Below are 20,335 nucleotides of genomic sequence, written 5' to 3' on the forward strand. Positions count from 1 at the left end.
TCAAAGCAAATGTCTAGGGACAGATTTCTACACACTACTACTTCTATCAGGAAAAGGGGATTGGGGGGACAAAAATGGAAATTTCCAAAACTAAATAGGGCTTTCATAGATTTTATTCTCTTGTGTGCTTCTTCTTCTTCTTCTTCTTACCTTCTTCTTGCTCTGCTATAAATTTTTTTTCTTTCTTTTTCATCCATTTTAGGGTTTGTGAAGCTCTGTTCTGTTCCTCTCTACCTGAGAGTGAGCACACAGACCAGACAGACCCCTTCCTCCCCCTCTTCTTAGAGCCTTTCTGCAAGTCCTCCCGCTCAGCAGGAATGGTAGCTCTTCCTTCCTCTTTCTCTTGTGCAAAGAATCGCCTTTACTTCGCTTCAGGCTTTCTATAAAGCTCTGCCTACAAATCGTCAAAATCTTTTTCTTTTTTTTGGGGAGGGGGAGGGTGTTTGTAGTAAAACCCCTCCTTGCAGCTCGCCTGATCTGAAAAATTAGGGTTTGTGCCACTTTAGGTTCTGCTTAAAACCCTCGGCATCTAAACCCGCATTTAAACTTCCCCTGAAACCCTAGTAATTTTTCTGAGAACTAGATTCCATAAACCTCAACTGAGTCCTCTTGAAGAAGTGATCCGACGATCCAGATCTCTCATTTTTTGGTGGGATGGTGGGTGGCTCAGCACCACGATATGCTCCTTCAGATCCTTCCCTCCCCCCTCAATGGAAAGCTCTAGTAGATGGCAACACAGGGTATATATATTATTGGAACACAGAGACCAATATTACTCAATACGAAAAGCCTCTTCCACCTTCAGGCGGAAACACGATACCCCCGGGTCCACCTCCTGCCCCTCCTCCCAATTCGGCTCGGCCTCCCAAATTGGCAACCTTGCCTTCTATCAGCTCTCCTGTCAGGACAAGTGAGAAACGAAGCTCTTCCTCCTCCAAGAATGGTGCCACTCCTCCTCCTCCCTCAGGTGGTACTATCTCAAACAATGCATCTGAAGAGGGCATGATTTGCTCTCCTCCTCGGCATGTCTCAGGATCGGAGAGGCGGTACCTCGACACAGACAGACGACACCAGGACTCCGAAAGGCGGTACCACAACCCAGAAAGGCGGTATCCTAGTGGCGGTATTTCGGACTCGGAGAGAAGATATCTGAGTGGTGGTATTTCAGAGTCAGATAGACGGTATCCAACTGGCGCTTCCCAACCAGGTAAACTTTCAAACCTCAAGCGATTATTGTAAATAGTAACAACAATTATGCCCTATCCCTGCCTATTGTCATAGTTACACATATAGATGACTAGCATGCATGGTGAGCATATAGCTGGCAGTCAACATGATGGACATATGACTGAAAATCGACATGGTGGTCATGGTTGCATACATATAACCGTCCATTAACATGTTCGCCTTCTATCTGACCATCAGTATGAATAAACATGAATGCAGTGCCTATATATGCAATCATCAGCATGGCAGCCATATAAGCTATCCATCATCCTAGAGGGCTTGTAACTGGCTGTCATCTTGGTGGGCATATAGCTGACCATCATCATGGTGGGCATATATAGTGACTATAAATATGGTCGGCGTATATTTAACCATCCTTTATGGTGGACATATAACTGACCATCTTTGTTGGCACATGTCATCAGATGACCACAGGGCAGACATCTCCGATCATCATCGTACTAGCCGTCCTCACATGTCAGAGACACATGGGCGGCCAAGCGAGGCATATGGGAGGAACTTATCTGAGCATCATGGCCGCCACATGCATGATCATCATGCAACATCGGGCAGTGCTAATGCTTTGAGGTCTGGACATGCTATGTCTGAGAGTGCCCTGAGGCCCTCTCCACGCAGTATTCCTAGTGGATCTACACATTTGAATGCTGTTGATAGTTCTTGGGGAGGAAGTGACAGTAGTCGACATGCTCATGGCCTTCCTGTGGGTCCTGGAAGGTCGGCATCTTCATCACGAAATGATCGAGACGGGCGTGGAAATATGGGGAGTTTAACCAAGCTAGCACCACTACTTCCTGGACCTCATGGACAACAGGTGATTGCTTCTGTCTTTAAAAGGATTTGTTCTTGCTAGATTACATCAGTGTGTAACCATCGATCACAGTTATGACTAGTTTTAACTGAGACGTAGAAATTTCTTGAAAGTTGAGACCTAAGAAATTCCCCTCCCATCATCTTGGGTTGCAAATGAACCCATTGTGAGAGCTACATCATCCTGGCAAAGATTAAGATCACATTTTTGGAAGCATTTATCATGGATTTGGCGACATTCAGTTCCAAACCAACCGCACATTCCACACTGTTTATAGACTCTGTGGGTCTTTGCAGTTGGAGATTGACTTTCTCATATAGAATCCCTCACAAGGAACATAACAGTTCGTCTTCAAAAGCAATAATGGAACAACTCTGGTGAGGTCCTGCTACGAATTACAGAACTGGTTTGTGATAGCTTAGCTGTAACCTTTGGCAGAACAATAACGATTTGAAGAGGGGCCATTATGTATGGCCAAATCTGTTTGATGAAGCAAGTCCTTTTGTTCCCCAATGATCAGTAAAAGCCAAGTCATTACAGTGTGCTCCAAACTTGACTGCCTCATGGTCTCTCAAATTCTTGATGACAGCTGTTTGTCATAGTTGGCAAACTCTTCAGCATTTGAGTCATTCGAATAAGGTGGTGGGTTTTTATATAGTTGCTGGAGGGAGATCCTCAGTTCTTTTCTAGATACCATGACAGTTTACGGCAGGAAAAACATTTCTGTGTGTTGATTGCGTATTTGAATGAAGATGATGTCGTTTTCCTCATATTGGAATGTCAAATACCTACTCTGAATAACAATGGTGTGCAGAGTCTCGTTTTGTCGCTGTCTTCAAAGTTCAGTTTGTCAAAAGGAAGTGTAAGTGGTTTCCTTATTAATTAGTATGCAGCTTATGCTCTGTCCTAACAAAATGGGAGTAGCTGCATGTCAATGACGGTCTTCCATGAACTCATATTCCATGGATGCAACCACAGTTTTTGGTTGTCTGCTCTCTTTTTGGTGCGTACCGATATTGTTCTTTAATGTGAAAGGGATAGATATACATACCTTATAACCGTGGGCTTTACTTTGAGACACATCAAAATTTGAATTGAGTCTTTCCCAGCACATATTTGCATCTTCAATGGTTAAGGCATGTGATGACATGTCATTGCAGTATGGTATCTACATTCCGTATGACCATTGGCAAAACTTTGAGGCACATTGAAGATCGCAATGAATCTTTGCCAATGCACATTTGTGTCTCAAATGGTTACAGTCATTTGATGATGTGCCATTGCAACCTGATGCTATCAACTTTAAGACAGTCTTATTTGGGCCAATGAGATGTGTTCCCTGTGAAGATGCGTTTTCTTAAATGGGCTTAGGAGATGTGACTTAGCTTCTCAGTTTAAAGCAAGGAGGTTGGTTGAACTCCTTAAACAAGCTTCAGTGAAAATCTTTGGTGTATTTGGACGGTTGCATTCTGACATACATGGTGAGCTGCGTATTTCCCTCTGGTGAACAACCTTGTAATGAAGAAAGAGGTGATCTAAACCATCTCCTCAGTTGTGGAAAGTTGCATTTTGATGTGCATGTCAGGCTGCTGATTTCCCTCTCCTTAACTGTCTTATGAAGAAAGAGGTGCTCTAAAGCATTTCAACAGAGGAGAACCATAAATTCAACACTCGAAATGTATTAAGAAATGAGAAGCTTGCAGGTAAACATAGCTTTATCTATATGTACTCACGAATTTGCATTGTCATGATTCTAGATAGTTGTCCAGACTTTATGCTGCCTTTAAGCATGCATTGCGTGTCATAATTATGCGATAATTTAGATGACATTTGTGTGGCTGTTTATTCTCGTAATTTCTGCATTGACCTAAGGTTTACTTAAGTACAAAGTGATTTGATGTTTCATGCAATACTATAGGATTGTGTTCCCCCTTGTTTTCTGTACGTGCTATGATATGTGGTTCTCACTTTGGGCTCATGTTTATGTTTTCTTTTTTGTCATTTGTGAAACTTGCATTACTGCATTTTTGGAACTCTGTCGTATTATGAGCGCAATAGAATATTGTATTTTGGATATTCAGACCTATATTAATCAATGCAAGACTCAGATATATATCCATGTGTATGTGCACATGTCTATCTATGCTTGTGTAACCACCAACATGCCACATTTTAATATATTAAGATGTCTAATTGATCTTTACAAAAAATATCATATTCTATTCATGTTGGCAGTAGGGAAAAGGCATGCCATCTGAATGTAATTTGGTATTTACTTGGAAGTACATATCCTGATGTCATGGGTAAGGTTCCTCATGCACCAACATGCCACATTTTAATATATTAAGATGTCTAATTGATCTTTACAAAAAATATCATATTCTATTCATGATGGCAGTAGAGAAAAGGCATGCCATCTGAATGCAATTTGGTATTTACTTGGAAGTACATATCCTGATGTCATGGGTAAGGTTCCTCATGTTCCATCAATGTTGCAATGCAATCAATTTTGGAAGAGACTGTTCTCTTTTGCGATGGGCAGGGTGTAGCAAACATTCCATGAAGAAAGGGAATACTTTTTTCTGCTCCTTGAAATATTACACACTCTTCTAAGCATTCTATCCATAGTTTGTCTTATAATATTGTTGTGTCAGCAAACTACAGGTGCTGATTCAAGAGTTGGATAAGAGAATGTAGGAGAGATAGTATGATAATAAATGACGAATTCATATAATATAATGACGGTATGAGCTATGATATTGGACATATTTTCATGTATCAATGAAAAGCGAAGGCATGATAAATGGCATGCATATGCCATATACACAATATTTTATCTTTTTCGAATGTATCTACTTTTCTGTGGGATCGTTTGTCAATATACATGAACTTTTTGAAATAGGGGGAGGGATATACCTTAGTAAAGGAGGGTAGGGGTATTTTGGTTCCGTGCATGTGTACTGCAAGTGGCATTTTTTTGTCTTTTGCTCCTTCTAGTTGTGTACTTCATTTTTTTTCTCCTCCCTTGGCATTTAATATTGATTTAGTTATGTTTGTATATAGTTTACATGTTCCGACATGCTGTTTTTGACACATTTTATGCTGGAAAAGCCTTTCGCGATGATGTTGATCCATCCATAAGTTTCCGTTGAAACAAGCATTAGCATTTGCCTGTCCCACGAAGGTGGTTTTAGGCGACATGGTTATAACATCCTGAAAAGGCCTGTAGATACTAGGAGCGTTGAGCTTGACCAAGAATGGGATTAATTTGTTGCTATAACTAATGGCCATTTGAACCTAAATGGCTACTGTAAAGCTATCTCATTCTTAAACTTGTCCTCAACTTTATTGCATTCTGAAATGTGATGCAAGGATGATGTGTGCTCAGCTTATCTGCAAAATCTGGATCCACAATGTATGCTCTTGTATGGGAAGGTGGTCGATACATGCTTCATGTCGTTACGCATGATTTCTTGTATCTATGGTCATGATGTTTGATACTCTTTTAAATTCTCTATCATCGTATCCCTAGCCATGTACATCTTTCTAGTTTATGATCTCATCTCATCTATAGACTCAAAAGGTGGACAATCAGTCTACTTTATACCTAAATTGTGTCTCTGTATGAATAATTTAGTTTAGCCACTAACGCATATGGTCAGGAAGTGAAGTCTGATACACTGCTGAATATGCACTTCAATGCATCATTGCTATCTCACAAATGATAATGCATTACCATACATTAAAGGTATGGCTTGGACCTTGGCAGGTTTCCTAATAAAGGAAACAATAGTTGCTGACTATATTATTGGGTTCAAATTTTCATAAGTTGTAGCTTAGACGGTGTGTGATACGAATTGACACATTCATGTAAAGAATACTTGCTGTCAATAATTGCTTCGATATTTTCCATTCTTGCTCTTCTGTCTGCCAAAACCAATAATTTCTATGATCGATGGCCACTGTAAGAGCCTATTATGGTGTAGAACATGGGATATCGTTTTTATTATTTAGTCTTATTGTATGTGTTTGTTGCAGCTGACTGTAATAACTTATTGATTTTAGGATGGCATGAGAGTCATACATTATGATCAAGCTCGACCAACGGTATCTTCTCATCTGGATGGCCCTCTGCCTGGAGCACCTATTGGGTCTTTGAAGCGATCGGCTAGTGAATATCCAATCAGTGCCCCAGATGCTCGCAAAAGACCTCGTATACAGGAGCCCTTCGTTGTGTCAGATGTTCAGACGTACAGAATGCACCATGAAATAACTGTAGTGGTATTGATATTATTTAATATATGAATTCTTCATACGCATATGCTATGTTCCTGTGATAAAAATGTATAGCATCTAGTATAAAATGATTTTATGTGTGTTGTGTACCTATTTTGTTAATTCTTTGCACTTCTGTTTGGAATTTAGGGAGACAATGTGCCACCTCCATTCATGACATTTGATTCTGGAAAATTCCCTCCTGAACTACACAGAGAGGTATATGCTATTAAGTATTTTAAATAAGATTCATTATGATAGAGAATTCTTCTTACAATTATAAATGTGGTTACAGTTATGTGCTGCTGGATTTACTGCACCAACACCTATCCAAGCTCAGTCTTGGCCAATTGCTCTTCAGAATCGTGATATTGTTGCTATTGCAAAGACTGGATCTGGGAAAACCCTTGGCTATCTTCTTCCTGCATTCCTTCATTTGCGACAAACCAAGACAAACAGTCGTGCTGGACCAATTGTATTAGTTTTAGCTCCAACAAGAGAATTGGCAACACAGATTCAAGATGAGGCTGTGAAATTTGGCAGGTCATCAAGGATATCCACCACAGTAAGGAACATTTTAAGTTAAAATTTTTAACACCAATTTGTCATTTAATGAAACGTTTTCTATTGGATCACAAACTTTTACATTGTATTTTTCTCTCGGTGAAGTGTGTATATGGAGGAGCTCCCAAAGGTCCACAATTGAGAGACCTGGAGCGCGGTGCGGATATAGTGATTGCAACACCAGGACGACTAAATGACTTCTTAGAAGTGAAGAAAATTAGCCTCAGGCAGGTTGCGTATCTTGTTCTTGATGAAGCTGATCGAATGCTAGATATGGGGTTTGAGCCACAAATACGAAAAATTGTGAAAGAAGTGCCTAGCTCACGGCAGACACTAATGTTTACAGCAACCTGGCCAAGAGAGGTCAGGAAGATAGCTGCTGATTTATTGGTTCATCCAGTGCAAGTAAACATTGGGAATTCAGATGAGCTTACTGCAAACAAAGCCATCACTCAGGTATTGCTCAGAAATATGATTGACATGCTATAAAAAGCTTTTTCCTTTTCTTTTTCTTACATATCTCTATATTTTCAACAGTGTGTAGAAATCGTGCAGCCATATGAGAAACTAAGAAGATTAGAGCAAATACTTCAGAGCCAAGAACCTGGCTCAAAAGTAATTATCTTCTGCGCAACAAAGAAAATGTGTGATCAGCTTGCACGGAAACTGCAGGGTTTCCGAGCTGCTTCCATTCATGGTGACAAGTCCCAGACTGAGAGAGATTATGTCCTTTCACAATTCAAATCTGGAAGGTCCCCAATTCTTGTTGCAACCGATGTCGCGGCTAGAGGTCTTGATGTTAAAGATATTAGGTAAGAGTATTGCTCACATTCACTTGTGGATGATATAAATGTTGGGAGATACTTGTATGCATTATGTATAAACATGATACAGCTACATTTCTGTGTCTTCAGATATTTATATATATAATTTTAAAGACTTCAGTGGTGTTTTGCTGATACCCTGTGATTGACCAGGGTTGTCATTAATTATGACTTTCCAACTGGGGTTGAAGATTATGTACATCGAATTGGTCGCACTGGAAGGGCAGGAGCGACAGGAGTGGCTTTTACATTCTTTTCTGAACAGGACTCAAAACATGCTAGGGAGCTGGTGAAGATATTAGAGGGTGCAGAACAGAAGGTGCCCCATGAGCTTCGTCATTTTTCTGCGAGATCATTTCAGTCACGAGTTAGAGGTTGGCAAACTGATGCATTAGTTGATAGAGGGCCTGAACACCGTCCAATTGACATTGGAGGTAGAGATGGAGGTATGAGGGTAGGGCCGCGTGATGGAGGCTTGCTTATTGATGGAAGTGGAGGTTTAAACTACCCAGATGGAGCAAGAGATCGTAGTATGAGCCGAATTGGGAGTGACAGAGTTGGTAATATAGTAGGGAGAGAAGGTCGGATCAGCAGTAGAGCTGAAGATGCTGGGACTAGGGTACCTTATGATACTAGAGATGAGATAATGCCCACAAGGGAGGGAGATTTTCACGGGGGAATTGGCACAAGTGTTGGTGGGATGTCAGGTACTAGAGAAGGCAATTTTAAAAGGTCAGATGGTGGTCATAAGGATGGATGGGGTGAGCATACAAGTGCAGATGGGTGGGGTGCTGTTGGTGGTGGTGGCCTTAGAGAAGCAGGCTTGAGAAGTTCAGAAGGTGGTCACAAAGATGGATGGAGGGAGGGGCATTCGCGTGATGATGGGTGGAATGCTGTTACTGATGTTGGGACAAGAGTTGGTGGGCCGTCTAGCTTTGGAGAGGCAGGCTTTATAAGTTCAGAAGGTGGTCGTAAAGATGGACGAGGTGAGCATCCACATGATGATGGGTGGGGTGTTGACACAAAGGCTGGCACTAGAGAAGAGGCTTTCAAAAGTTCGGAAGGCATCCATAAAGATGGATGGGGTGAGCGTCCACATGATGGTTGGGGTCCTGATACAAGAGTTGGTACAAGAGGAGGCTTTAAAAGTACAGAAACTATCCATAAAGATCGCCATGGTGAGCATCCACATGATGATGGATGGGGCGCTAGCACCAGAGCTGGTACTAGAGAAGGGGGCTTCAAAAATTCAGAAGGCAGCCGTAAAGGCAGACCAGGTGACCACCCGCATGATCATGAATGGGGTGTTAGGACTTTAGCTGGCGGGATATCTGACAGCAGAGAAGGGGGCTTTAAAAGTGTAGGAAGTGGCCGTGAAGATGGCTGGGGTGTTCACGCTCGATTTGGTGGGATGCCTAACACTAGAGAAGGGGCCTTCAAAAGTGTTGGAGGCCATAAAGATGGACGAGGAGAGCACCATCCACGTGAAGATAGGTGGGGTATTAGCACCCGAGGTAGTGGCATATCTGACACTAGAAGGGGGGGCTTCAAAAACATGGATGGTAGGCATGAAGATGGACGAGGTGAGCGTCCATATCATGAGGGGTGGGGTGTTAGTACAAGAGTTAATGAGGTGTCTGCCAATAGAGAGCGAGACTTCAAAAGTTTGCCAAGTAGCCACAGAGATGCTCGAAGTGAGCGACCACATGATAGGTGGGGTGTGAGTCCAAGGGTTGGTGGCAGTAGAGACGGGGCATTTAGAAGTTCAGAAGGTGGCAATAAAGATGGACGGGGTGAACGTTTACATGATGATGGGTGGGGTCCAAGTACCGCTGATGGTGATGGTGATGGATGGGGTAATGCTGATGGGAGACATGCCGGAAGGGAGGATAGCAAGTACAGCAATAGCCCATCTGGCAGCAAAATATCTGGGGTTCCATATGGCAGGCAATCTGAACGTGGAAGGATTTTTGACCGCCTTGGCGATCGCAAAACTTTTCTTGATAAAAGTGGGCATAGGGAGCGATCAACAGATGATAGAATGCATGGTGGTGATTTTCCAATTAAATCAACAGTTGCAAAAGAAGATACAGTGATGGGAAGTCGCAGCAGAGGTCATAGTCCAAACAAAGGATGGACAGTGAACCATACCCATGGCCGCAGTCGCAGCCGCAGCCCGAATAAAGTTTGGGAAAAAGGCCATAGTGGAAGGAGTCGAAGTCCACAAAGCCATATTCAGCCGAACGATGATCTGTGGAAACCTACTCAATCCGGGCAGAAGAGGCTCCAGACAAGGTCACCTTCACCGAGGTCCTTGAATGCTCCTAGAGAATCTTCTTCAAATGTTTTGAACCCAGCAAATCAACATGTCATTGAGGATGACAAAGAGCATAAAGATGAACAGCATACGATATTGCTGAATGAAAGCGAAAAGATAGTAGCGAAAAACAGGGAGAGTAAGATACAGCCTAGTGAGAACCATGTAGTGGATCCTCTTCAAACAGGTGCTGATAAGGTTACATCTTCTGATCAGAAGTTCAACACCGAACGAGATGCAAGTAAAGAGAATAAAAGCCACTGTGTTTTGGATGAAGCTGGTGCAAAATCTATTAATGGCATCTCTACGAAGTATGAGCCAACAGATAGTAACGTAGACATCAATGTGTCCGAGTTGGAACCAAATATTGTGGTAATGGAAACCGTCAGAATTGAAGGTTCTACAGTCAAGAACCATATAGTAACACATGACAGTTTGCCTTCTGAGCAGATAACCAAGAAAAATATTGTGGATGAGATCTCAGCTTCAGAGGAAAATATCAGCAAGAGCAATCTATCAGGAAATGCAGATGTTACAACTGGCAATGCCATGCAAGAGATTGATACTGTTGTTAGCAGCCCTGAAGAGGGTCTTATAGAAGGTTGAACATTTCATCTTCCATCATTTCTGAGCTGATGGTAATTCTAACTTGATTTTTACAGAAACAAAGTTAAAAAACGGATCTGGTTTTCCAGTGGATGGGGTTACAGTTTGATCTTAGTTATCTTTTTTGAAGCATTTTTGACTGTTTCCTTCTTTGATAGTGCAACCAATCAATATAAGCTTCAGTTATTGCTGTCTCGATCATACATATATTTGTGGATACCTATTATGAGATCAAGGAGAGTTTTGAAACCACGAGCTCTAGCCAGAGTATACAACTTACGCTTTGATAATGAATAGGTTTTGTTTCTTTTGGGTTGTTTGGGACAAGGAATGTACTTTTTTATGCAAGTAAGCTGGCTTGATTAAAAATGGTGTATAAATCTTTAAACAATATCATCTTTGCTCAGATGTCTTAATGTCTTGTAAGGCTTTAATTAAGTTCATGTTTGTTTCTTGAGAGCTCAAAATGTCTGGACTCTACAGTATATATATATATATATATATATATATATGTAGATACATGATTAAGCTTTGACCCCGTTTTGTTCAATCATCAAAGCTACAATATTCCCATTAAGAGCTAATTTTCTTGATTTTTTGTCATGAAATTAACTGGATACAGTGTTTTTTGCTTACAGTAAAAGATATGCGTACCTTGTCTTAGTGTATCTGTAGACAAATAGTTAAAGCTCTTATCAGTCTGTGCTATGCATTCCATGCTTTTCTTTTTAAAAGGCTTTTATGAAGTTTACATGATAACACTACTCTGACAGTGAATTAGACAACTTCCAAACATTGTGGCCAATTACTCTATTGTAAGGGTAGTCAGCTCGTTCTGGACAAATTGTGACCTCTAATGAAATGTTAAAATGCTTGATGTCTAGATTTCCTGGAAGACCTGATTGTTGTGATGAATACAATTTGGTGCGCTTAATATGTACCATTGTGGTTGTAACTTGTATTATATTCCAAAAACAGCAAACATAGCATTCTCAGTTCACCTAATATTTAAAGCTAATATGATAAATAATTTAATTTGAATGCTAACTTAATATTTACAGTAATGTACTTCCATGTCCACATACAACCATTCAGATTGAATGATATAAGTAAAATTAGAAAGAATTTCCTTATCCAATGTCTCTAAATCAAGGCACGAACATATGCATATTGAAATTCTTTCTTGGATTGCATATGAAGAGATGTGTTGAACTAAATTTGTTTTATCTCACCACTATCTTCATTACTCATGTTTTGCTCATTGCTATTGAATGCTAATGGTTTCAGTGTCCATGTCAGAAATGCGTTATCTTGATCATTGCCTTCTGATGAATCATACATCATGCCAGAAACGGGCTTCATAACGTGGTTGAAATCTAGTTGAAATGCATCCTCCTCCAATGCCCTAACAATCTGTTGATTCATTCAGAAAGGTATGTCACGTGAACAATAAGTTTAGCTGCTAACGCATGAAACTACATATTGATACCAAATCTAAAATCAAGCCTAAATGACACAGACTACATTTTGATATGGTCACACACAATGATGCAATTCGACATTCATCACATTCGCCATTATGTGAGCAGTAGAAATAAGAAAACTTTTCAGAGATTGTAAATAACTTGAAAACTACATGTAACTTAACATTATTTACCTGTCCCCATGATGTGAGCAGTAAAAATAAGTTAAAAACTTTTACAGAGAGTGTAAATAACTTGAAAACGAAATGCAACTTACATCACATTATATACCTGTCCCATCTTTGGTCGCATTCTCGAGCACTGGCAAATGCATCTGGCAGCTATATCAACCACCCTTAACAGTTCCTTTGGATTGTATTTACTTCCCAAAGAAGGATCTGCTAATAAATGCAAGTCTTCTTCTGAGTATATTTGTGTTAGTCGAGATTGGGCCTGCGTAATCATTGCCTCATGATAAACTGAGAATCAATATCATATTATCACCTACTAAAATCACATTATTTTCCAGCCAATATTTACACATTCCTCTGCTGCTTTGCTTTACAATAGACATAAATGACTGAAATCACAGTCTTCATTTTGTTGCTTCTGCTTATGCAAATATGATTTAAAACCACATTAATTTCAACATACCCATTCTACAACACTCTCTTCACCAAATGGTTGTGATAAATCCACTGGTTTTCTTCCAGTTATAAGTTCAAGTAGAACAACCCCGAACGAATACACATCAGATTTCTCTGTAACCTTCCCACTTGATGCATATTCAGGAGCTAAATACCTGGGGTAAACATTATTGTTAAATTTAGCTAGACAAAATAGCAAGCCCATGCAAAGACTTCTTTAGTTTTTCTTAAAATACTAGGGTTGTACGAAAAACATCAAAATACCCTTGAATTTCAAAAATTCATAGAAAAACCCCCCTTCTAATACAAATTCAGTACATAATGTAGGGATTCTAGAACGTTTCTGAAAACTTGGGAGTGCTTTTGTGTTTATATCCATGATGGTAAAAGAAGTACCCAAATGTTCCCATAACGCGAGTGGTCACATGTGTTAATGCATCCGATGTAAGCTTTGCTAGTCCAAAATCAGAGACCTAATAAGCCAAAGTCTTTTTATAAGCCCCCTTACACTATAATAGATTGATTTCATCTTTGGAATGTTATGCAATTCGGTATTGAATCTTACCAGAGCCTCAAAATTACTATCCAATAAAATGTTCGAAGATTTGATGTCACGATGAATGATTCGGGGGTGACCTGACTTTGGATACAAAAGATGATCAAAATGTACCTAACTAGTTTTGATGCAATATAAGCAAACTATTTAAAAATACAAAGAGAGTCATTCGGCTTATTACAATCTTCATGGAGATATGCAAGACCCCGAGCTGATCCTATTGCAATTCTCAATCTGGTTTGCCAATCCATGATAGGTCCACCCCTTTTTCCTGTAGAGACAAATCTTTATGCAATCTAAATAAACATGCGGTAAAAAGGAAGCCTGAACAATAATTGCGTTTTCTCGTAGAGACAAGCTCCAACAAAGATATATCACATCAAGTCAAGTGTTTTTTTAGGGTTCAAATCTAAGAGATGAACCTTTAAGGAAGTCAAGACAAAACTGGGGTGCAGAGTCCAGACTAGGGTTTATGATTTAGGCTAATATGATGAAGACTTCTGAATTCAAATGGTGCTTACGGTATAGATGTTGATCCAAGGTTCCGTTGGGTACATATTCATAGACAAGAATTCGATGCGTTTCGACTTTGCAATATCCCACGAGTGAAACGAGATGTCGGTGATGAACTCGGCTAATGGTTTCCATTTCTGCATGGAACTCTTTCTCTCCTTGGGCTCCTCCAATCCTCAGTTGCTTGATAGCCACAACCTTCCCACCTGAAAGGGTACCTTTATAGACGCATCCGAAACCACCTTCCCCAATAAGATTCGATGTTGAGAAACCATTGCTAGCTCGTACAAGATCGTCATATGAGAACAAGATCAAGCTGTTGGGAGTTGCCTTCAATGGAGTTGGAGGGGACACATGATAACGAGTTTGATCAAAATTATGTAAGTCATGCTTGACATTTTGCTGATAGGATGCTGAGTTCGATAGAGCTCCAGGTGTAACTGTAAATGCATCATCTTAATATGTAAGTGTATGTGGATTGATCACCATGGCATCAAAATCATCATGGGTATCATCATATAACATTCTACATAAAGACATGCACAACACATATTCACATCCAAATCCTCATCTAAATCCATATACACATATGTATGCAAGCTGAGACATGAATCATGAATCATGATGCATGTGTGTGTGTGTGTGAATCTGAGAAAATTTTGCCAAATAACGTCAAGTTCCTCATACCTTTATTAATCTTCTTGTAGGCACAGGGCCACTCCTGAAACCTCAATGTCTTTCTCCTTCTGTACAGAAGGCAGCAGACTAAGATGAATATCGTGTACAAAATGATGCATCCGACAGAGATAATGGCTATGGCTCCGGTAGTGGAGGTCAAGGTCGAGGAAACATGGTGCTGTGGATTGATAGCAAAGGAGTGAGGTTGCGCCTGAGGGGGGTTGATAATAAAGGAACGAGGAGATGCCAGAGTGGGCGAGGAATGAAGAGGGTTTACAGTAGATGAATGAGAGGGGGGAAATGCCGAAGTAATTTCTGATGATAGAGGAGGTGGACCAAAAGAAGTGGATATTATGTGTGGTGATGGGCCAACTGGTGATGGAGCTAGTAGTTCTGGAGGTGAACTTGGAGGTGTTTTCGGGGGTGGGGGCAGCTGGGAGATAATTGGCTTGATATGGCTAGCTAAAACAGAGGATTGCATTGTTGAAGAAGGGGACGGAGATGGTGATATTGAATACGTTGATGGTGGTGGCGATGGAGATGATGTTGATGCGAATGCCAAATATGTTGGTGGTGAATCTGGCAATCCCGATGGCAATGGCAATGGCAATGGTGATGGTGATGGTGATGGTGATGGTGATGGTGATGTTGACACCAAATATGTCTTTGGCATTGGCAATGGTGATGGTGATGGCGATGGCGATATTGATGGCGATGCCAAATGCAAATATATTGGTGATGGTGATGGTGATGACAATGGCGATTGGGATGGGGATAGCATAGGCAATGGCAACGGAGACTGTGAAGATGATGATGGCGATGACGATTGGGATTGGGATTGGGATGGGGATAACATAGGCAATGGCAACGAAGACGGTGAAGATGGTGATGAAACAGGGGAATTGGAATAAGCCGAGGAAGGTGAAGGTGGAGTGATCATTGGCTCACTGGGGCCGATGAAAGGAGTGCTTAATAAGGATCCACTTGGGTAATTAATGGAAGGGGAAACAGGGGAATTTCTGGATACAGAAGTTAGTTGGGAGGGTGCATAAGCACTATTTGTTGGGCTTATGATATAATCAGATGATGATGATGATGTTGCAATCATTGACGATAATGAGGCTGGAGCTGAAATATCTGGTATTGTATCAACACTACTACTATATAGATGCCTGTGGTGGTGGCAATGGCCACTGCCACTGCCTGATGTGGAGCATTGGATTGATGATGACTGTGGCAAACCAACAGTTGAATCAATGTCATAATCATCAATATGGCCTCTTCGGATCGACATTGGATGGATTTTATCAAAAATCAGAAAGAAGCAAGTGATGAGATGAGACGTTGAATAATATGGAGTACAAACATTTGGACTAGAGGAGGAAGTTCACATACATAATAATGTACCTTCAATATAACTTATCTGTAAACTCAAAATTTTCCTGTTGAAGTAAGTCATCATATAATCTCCTCACTTTCACATAATTGATCATTTTCTTCTTTGTCATCAAATAAATCCTACGCTTTGATGCTTTATCTAAAACTATCTTCTGGTTATAAGGTACCAGCAGCTATGGCAGAAAATCAAGTTCTTTGGCCATTTTGGAGCATATAAAAAAGGACCACTAAATATATCTGTACACATATGTATATAGACTCTAATTATGCGAGTTGCCAATTTAGCACCCTTGATTTATTGCATTTACAAATGCATTTTGATAATTCAACTTATACACACTCCAAAATAAACACACAAAAAAAGAATGCAGAACCGTTGTTTTATTTTACAAGAATGTGCATAAAAAAGCACAAGAGTTTCTTCATCCTGAAATAATCTTTTATACAATAATAACTTTTAAAGAATTGTAACTATTTTGAGAGAGGCACTCGCTAATACAAGTTACAACTAACACACAATGCATACATGCGGGACATAGTTATTAAGACTTTTCTTTTCCTTGGACATAGCATTTAGTAACCACTCTTATCACTATGTCGGATACCCTCAATAGATGACCAGTGACAATGGTCGGGAACTTGGGCAACGATAGAGACTTTATCTATCCTTGCACATAGCCCTTTTTGTAACTATCAAAATCAATAATTTAGTTGGTTGTGTACATGCATGCTGTATCATGAGAACATTAGTTTGACGGATTGATATGGCATGTAGTTTAGGAGAATGGTGTATGAAGTTTTGCTTTGTCCAGTATTTCGTGATCACACTAGCATCAAAGTCAGAAAATTGAGAGAAGAACCTCACAGCTTGGTCTTATCTGTAGATCTTATTTGGTCTGAAAGCCTGTGGACATATATAACTACCTGCCAGTCTTTGTCTACACATTCCCAATATGAAACACATGTAAGTTGAGATGAAAATTTGGGTCACCCACATGTTCCATAGAAAGAGTTTTGGTTCAATTTTTAATTTTGTAACAATCATTACTCATATGCCTCATTTTCTTTGTCTTGTTTATATACATTACAATCTGAATAAATGTTGGACATGAATATGTAAGGGGCTAAGCTTTGGTCATCCAAACATAGAGCATACTCGAAGGCATGCTTTGCTAGGTCTACATTGCCCCACTTCTTGCATGCTCCTAGCACACTATGCCATGCAACGATACCGGGATGGAAGGGCATCTTCTCAATTGTGGACACCACCTCATCAATATGGCCGGCCCTCCCAAGGAGGTCTATCATACAAGTAAAATGGTCAAGAGTCTGGATTAAGCCGAAAATGTTCCTAATTGAAACAAATAACATATGGGCTATGTTCACTAATCCTCCATCACTGCATGCATTAAGAACACTCAAAAATGTTACTGAATTCGGCTTTACGTGATCATTTCCAACCATCTTGTGAAAGAAATCCAATACAATTTCAGTCTCCCCAAGCTGTGAATACCCAGCCATTAGTGCATTCCATGAGATCACGTCACCACATCCCCACAGTTTATCGAATACATCTTGTGCTTCTACAAGAAAGCCACCTTTTGCATACATGTCAATTAATACATTACTGCTTTGTATCTCTATTTCAAAACCTTTTTTGACTACCTCAGAATGTATCTCTTGGCCTTCCCTCATGCCTCCTATGGTGCCACATGCTTTTAAACCGCATGTATATGTTAAACAATTCAAAGAAGAGCCCACTTTTCGCATTTGCTGAAAGCATTCTAGTGCTTTCTCCCAGCAACTATGTTCTATATATCTTGTTATTAATATAGTGCCTGATACCACATCTTGAGAAGATAGCTTATCAAAGAGTTTGCAAGCTTCTAAAAGAAGACCGCATTTAGCATATATATCAACTAATGTGTTAGCAACAACTGACTCTTCTTCAAACCCTTTCTTGATGATTTCAGCATGTATTTCCTCCATCTTCTGCATCGAATGCATGCTTGGACAAGCTTTCAAAGCACAGATTACTGTGATCGCATTAACAATAAAACCTTCTTGCTTCATCTGTTCCATATACAAAAGGGCATCAGTACCATATCCATGTTCACTATAGGCAGTGATGAGGGTGGTCCATGAGACATTGTCTCGAATGACAAGCCTATCAAACACATTCTGAGCTTCAGGAAGACAGGAAAGTTTGGCATACATATCCACCAAGGCATCACCCACGAGGAGTTCACTATCGAATCCATTCATCATCACCTGATGATGTATTTCTTGCCCCTTCCTGTCATCCCCTATGCTGCCACAAGCTTTCAAGCTATGCACGTACATGGCCACATGAGGAAGAGTGCCCTCATGTTGCATTCGCTCGAAACAGTGCACTACCTCTTCAAAGAGCCCATGCTCAGCATAACCTGATGTGAGTATATTCCATGACACTGAATCTCGTACACAAATCCTCTCAAATATGGCTTGAGCTGTCTCAAGCAGGTTGAATTCAATATACATGTGAATCAGTGTGTTATCGATGTGCTCAGATTCAAAACCTTTCTTAATCACATCGGCATAGATTTCTTGGCCTTTTTTCATTGCCTTTATGGTGCCACATGCTTTCAAGCCGGACATATATGTCACCATATTTAATGGAACTCCAGAACGATTCATAGCTTCAAGACATTGCAATGCTTCTTCTCCATACCTATGTTCCGTATAACCAATTGCTAGAGAAGTCCATGAGACCACATCACAAATCGGAAGACTTTCAAACACTCGATGTGCTTCGATGAGAAAGCTACATTTGATATACATATCCACCACTGCTGAACCAAGGACCTGTTCTGTTTCCATACCCTTTCCAACAATATCAGCATGTATTTGTTGCCCCTTTACTATAGCATTTACACTCCCACAAGCTTTTAAAATGCAGACAAATGTGATAGAATTTGGAGGTATGCCCTCAAGTTCCATTTGTTCAAGCAAATGGATTGCCTCTTTTGCCTCCCCCAGCTCTGAAAAGCCAGCAATTAGAGCCGTCCATGTGACCACATCCTTACTTGAGAGGTGTCTAAATACCTTGTTTGCCTCATCAAGAGAACCACATTTACAATACATATCAATCAAGGCATTACCAACCAAGAGCTCTCTTTCTAATCCAATCCTTACAAGAACATCATAAATGTGGTTGCCTCTCTCTATAGATTCCAAGCAACCACATGCCTTTAGGGTGAAAACAAGGGTTAATGCATTGGGAGAGACCCCCTGTTGGTGCATTTTCTCAAGAGAAACCAAGGATTTTTCATAAAGTCCATGCTCCACATACGCTCCAATGAGAATAGTCCAAGAAACAACATTGTGAATTGAGAGCCCATCAAAGACTTCCTGAGATTTCTTGACCGAACCACATTTAGAATACATATCCACTAAAGTGCTTCCAACAAAGATATCTTTTTCTAATAAACCTTTTCTAGCAATCTCGGCATGTAATACATGACCCATCTCTACACCACCTTCAACCTCACAACAACAAGCTTTTAGAAGGGCTACAAAAGCTGGTCCAGAAGCATAAAAAGGGCCATCTTTTTGAGCATTTTTTTGATAAAGCTTAAGTGCAAGGTGGTAATACCCATTTCTCACATAACCCATGATGAGAACACTCCATGGGAGCTCACCTTTAAATGCAGCCTTCTCAAAAGCTTGTTGTGCATACCAGACGCATCCAACATCCATTAACATAGAGACAACAAAAGCACTTACTGCGGATTGTGAATCTAAGCCAGCATTGCAAATGTGCACATACCATTGTAAAGCTCCTGGGATGGTCTTCTCCGTCCGGCATATCTGAAGCAGCTCTTCCATGGAATGGCGAAGAAGAAAGCTCATAATTACGGATAAGGAAATGGGAGATTATAAAGGGATGATGTGATGACAGGGGTTTTGGGGGGAGCCATAATTTTGCTCTGCAATGAAAGTGAGCTTGTGCTCATCAAAGGGAGAGAGAGTGGCGTATTTCTGTACATTGGCTCGAGTTGTGACGAGAGAGAGAGAGAGAGAGAGAGAGAGAGAGAGAGAGGCATGAAGGTTTACTAGAGACCATAGACCATAGTATGTACTATGAAGTTTGAACGATACGTACCATACGCGCGTTGGCGTTCGCGAATGTTTCAATCATTCGAGTATGGTAAACACTCTCGAAGTATGGTAAATACTAAATATCATAATTTTGTATTCATTATTTATTGGAAATTGGTAAATTCACAGTTTCTTCCGTATTTTAACAGTTTCTTTTTTGAGTTCAGAAATATGATTATTTGCACTACAAATGATAGCTAGATTCCATCCCCCCCAAAAAACTGTGAAAATACGAAAAAAACTGTGAATTTACTAATTTCCTATTTATTATAAGTTTTTTTTTAAAGGTAAAAGGGTT

The 20,335-nt window shown here is 40.3% G+C and overlaps 3 protein-coding genes across 5 annotated transcripts; 1 reads left to right on the plus strand and 2 right to left on the minus strand.

The window, feature by feature from the left end:
- Positions 1-563: 563 nt before the first annotated feature.
- LOC147856430 (uncharacterized) lies at positions 564-10,832 on the plus strand. Of its 3 annotated transcripts, none has more exons than XM_087329264.1 (8): positions 564-1,207; positions 1,653-2,059; positions 6,122-6,337; positions 6,482-6,550; positions 6,627-6,896; positions 7,001-7,351; positions 7,433-7,707; positions 7,873-10,832. In XM_087329264.1, exons 1-8 carry the CDS (start codon positions 655-657, stop codon positions 10,640-10,642), a joined length of 4,911 nt encoding a protein of 1,636 aa, XP_087185390.1. In that variant the 5' UTR covers positions 564-654; the 3' UTR covers positions 10,643-10,832. The 3 variants fall into 3 exon arrangements, with proteins under 3 accessions (XP_087185390.1, XP_087185392.1, XP_087185391.1); XM_087329266.1 differs by lacking the exons at positions 564-1,207; positions 1,653-2,059 and adding exons at positions 2,096-3,586; positions 3,678-3,759; XM_087329265.1 differs by lacking the exons at positions 564-1,207; positions 1,653-2,059 and adding an exon at positions 2,096-3,759.
- Positions 10,833-11,791: 959 nt separating this feature from the next.
- Positions 11,792-14,402, minus strand: LOC147856431 (proline-rich receptor-like protein kinase PERK8). Its single transcript, XM_087329120.1, has 8 exons — positions 14,345-14,402; positions 13,830-14,261; positions 13,490-13,579; positions 13,318-13,388; positions 13,149-13,225; positions 12,760-12,907; positions 12,397-12,558; positions 11,792-12,055 (listed from the first exon to the last, which is right to left on the minus strand). Exons 1-8 carry the CDS (start codon positions 14,400-14,402, stop codon positions 11,855-11,857), a joined length of 1,239 nt encoding a protein of 412 aa, XP_087185246.1. The 3' UTR covers positions 11,792-11,854.
- Positions 14,403-16,941: 2,539 nt separating this feature from the next.
- LOC147856432 (pentatricopeptide repeat-containing protein At1g06140, mitochondrial-like) lies at positions 16,942-19,764 on the minus strand. The gene has a single exon (XM_087329121.1). It carries the CDS (start codon positions 19,762-19,764, stop codon positions 16,942-16,944), a length of 2,823 nt encoding a protein of 940 aa, XP_087185247.1.
- Between the last annotated feature and the right edge of the window lie 571 nt (positions 19,765-20,335).

Source organism: Azolla caroliniana, unplaced genomic scaffold (assembly GCF_043228905.1).
Source record: "Azolla caroliniana isolate FFs.n. ecotype wild unplaced genomic scaffold, voAzoCaro1.0.p SCAF_13, whole genome shotgun sequence".
In the NCBI taxonomy this organism is placed as follows: Eukaryota; Viridiplantae; Streptophyta; class Polypodiopsida; order Salviniales; family Salviniaceae; genus Azolla; species Azolla caroliniana.